Source organism: Capsicum annuum, chromosome 1 (assembly GCF_002878395.1).
Source record: "Capsicum annuum cultivar UCD-10X-F1 chromosome 1, UCD10Xv1.1, whole genome shotgun sequence".
NCBI lineage: Eukaryota > Viridiplantae > Streptophyta > Magnoliopsida > Solanales > Solanaceae > Capsicum > Capsicum annuum.
This window is the reverse complement of record NC_061111.1, coordinates 146,162,443-146,165,405: the sequence shown is the minus strand read 5'-3', so window position 1 is coordinate 146,165,405 and position 2,963 is coordinate 146,162,443. Positions and strand designations below refer to the sequence as shown.

The window sequence follows — 2,963 nt, the reverse complement described above, 5'->3', positions numbered from 1 at the left end:
GTTTATTTTAGATAAATTTCAACAGATTTTGTGTCAATATCATGTAAATTGGGACGAGTGAAATACTTTGGAGATGCAATTAAAAGTGTCAAATAAATTTATCAATTAAGTGAGGTTCTGTCAAGTTTTAAAAATTTGATAAAAGTGACAAATTTTACAACTTTTTATTTTCATACATTCGCTCCAACAACTGTAAAATTTGTTTCAACAGCTATGTAAAATTGTTGGATAATTGAATAATTGTCGTGATAACGAATACAATTATCAGAAAACTGTGTGTAGTTGTTTAAAGGACTTAGATTCCAAATATTGCAGGACTCACTTATTTCTTTTAGTTAATTGAAGACTTAAAGTCATTCTCAACTCAGTTTTCCGAAATAACTTCTTTTCACGAGAATGGAATATTTTATGCTTTTACCTTTTCTTGTCTGCATGTGAGCTTGTAAATCAGTACTTAATTGTTTCATGTGGCCATCTTATCCAGTGCAACAACAGTAGATATCATATGTGTTTTCCACTAAGTTGTCTGTTGTCTCTCTCAAAAAATTTAAAAGGTGTAGGAAAAAGTCTCATTTTTGCGTTGAATCTCTAATGGAGCTCCCAACTTGAGGGTAATTCTAAATTATAATTTGGACTAGTTTTTTAAAAAAAAATTGAAGACTTGGAATTCACTAAACATAAATACAAATACGAAACAGTTTGCCTAACATGAAGGATGTAAATGGACCAAAAATGTAAACAAAAGCAACATGAAACAATTTCAAATAACATAAAAGCTAATGTAATTTGAGCCTTTTCCGCTCAAAATCAGTCACTTGATATGCACATAACTGTCAATTAGTATATACTCAAGCAACTAATTGAAGGCTCCAAAGTCATGACTTTGCTTAATTTATTAGACCTATGTACAAAAATAAATAATTTAAGGACGTCACGTATTATATGGAGAGGTAGCAAAGCAACAAATTTCTGTTTATTTTTATTGGCCCACTACATTAGAAAAAATAAATATTTTTATTTGTCTAATTTAGAAAAATTAACTCATGTTTTACCTTGATATAGTTTTAACTATAGTTATTGTTCGATGTATTTGTCTAAAATATTGAATTTAATAGACGGACAACTTGTTTGTCCCATTCATGATCACCATCTAGCCAGCACTTTATTAATTTCTCTTTTGACTAATACTTTAGCCAGCACTTGTTTCTCTTTAAACTGCACGTCTTTAAGCCATTCAAGCTGACTACAAGGTAATTTAACACTTCTTAAATACATCTCAAGTCCATGGAGTTCCCCAAGATTTTATTTTCATTATTTGCTCTTATATTCTTTCTTTTTCCATCACCAATGTATGCAGCACCTGGAAATTCCAATATTTTCAGGGAATACATTGGTGCTGAGTTCAAGAATGTCAAGTTCAGTGATGTCCCTATTCACTCTGGCATCGAATTTCACTTCATTCTCTCCTTTGCTATTGACTACACAACATCTTCTCCTGCTCCAACGAATGGTCAATTCAACATCTTTTGGGACACAAACAACCTCACTCCTGCTGCTGTTTCCGCGATTAAAGATCAACATTCCAATGTTAAAGTAGCGTTGAGCTTAGGAGGGGACAGTGTTGGCGGAAGCAGTGCTTATTTCAACCCTTCTTCAGTTGATTCTTGGGTTTCAAATGCTGTCTCATCACTTACAGCTATCATTAAGCAATACAATTTGGATGGAATTGATATCGACTATGAACATTTCCAAGCTGACTCTAACACCTTTGCAGAGTGCATAGGCAGGTTAATTACGACTCTGAAAAACAACAGAGTTATTTCATTTGCTTCCATAGCTCCGTATGCTGATAAGGAAGTTCAAAGTCATTACAAAGCGCTATGGAAAAGCTATGGTCATATCATAGACTATGTTAACTTTCAATTTTACGCGTATGATAAGGGAACCACCGTGTCTCAATTCATGGGTTATTTTGCTACTCAAAGATCTAATTATCAAAAGGGGAGGATCTTGGCTAGCTTCAGCACGGATGGGAGTGGTGGGATATCTCCAGAAAATGGATTCTTCAGAGCCTGTAGTAAGCTTCTAAGTAAAGGAGAGTTGGCTGGAATATTTGTGTGGAGTGCTGATGATTCAAAGTCAAATGGTTTCAAATATGAGAAGCAATCACAAGCATTATTGGCCATACCCCACTAGTGTTTACATCTCCTATACCATATTGTAATAGCCATACAACTCAAAAGCTATGCCACACCCTCTTTGTTTGTACAATATTCTGAGGATTTGAATCAATATAATTATATATATGCTACTATTCAGTTTTATGAATATTCTCTTGTTCATCTTCGCACACTGCATTTCAGACTTTTCAGTAACAATACAAGACGTCTAAAAGCCTAATCAAAAGGTATTCAGGTCACAGTCCTTGGAAACAGCTGCAGCAGTTTCAAAGCCGGATAATAATGGCCCCCATGCCTGTTCAGCTACTCCTACCCTCGTCTTATAATCCATCCCCAGCTCACCTTCCACAACCTAACACATGGAGGTGCTCAACAGCCAAAGGGATGTAGCTCTGAATCAGATACATTGTGAGTGTCTTACGCACAAAAGCAGACCCCATTCAAAAAAAAAAAAAAAACACCAATTTCCACCACCTATAAAATTCCAATCGACTACCGACTCCCACACTGTTATGAATTCATCAAGAGAGATGACAGATTATGTATGGGACCCCGGAAGGGGGCTAGGAAGTTACATCCTGCTTCTCCCACTCGACAGTTTGTTTCTCTCTATCATCCTTCTTAATCCTTTATCCCTTCTGCTTTGAATCTCATTCTCTATTGTAATGGTTTAGTCATTAAGTTTATGAATTAAATCAATCATTCCCTTGTTTACTTGGGCTGAGAATTGGGTTCATCACAACGACTTTCTTCAAACCAACTGAGCAGCTCTCTGCTCCTTCC

The 2,963-nt window shown here is 35.4% G+C and overlaps 1 protein-coding gene across 1 annotated transcript; it reads left to right on the top strand.

The window, feature by feature from the left end:
- The first annotated feature begins 786 nt into the window (after positions 1-786).
- On the top strand, positions 787-2,328 carry LOC107838929 (chitinase 2). The gene has a single exon (XM_016682217.2). It carries the CDS (start codon positions 1,285-1,287, stop codon positions 2,194-2,196), a length of 912 nt encoding a protein of 303 aa, XP_016537703.1. The 5' UTR covers positions 787-1,284; the 3' UTR covers positions 2,197-2,328.
- The last annotated feature ends 635 nt before the right edge of the window (positions 2,329-2,963 follow it).

Bases quoted from the DNA above. Each gene is read 5' to 3' on its own strand.
- LOC107838929 (XM_016682217.2), top strand. From the start codon at position 1,285: ATGGAGTTCCCCAAGATTTTATTTTCATTATTTGCTCTTATATTCTTT.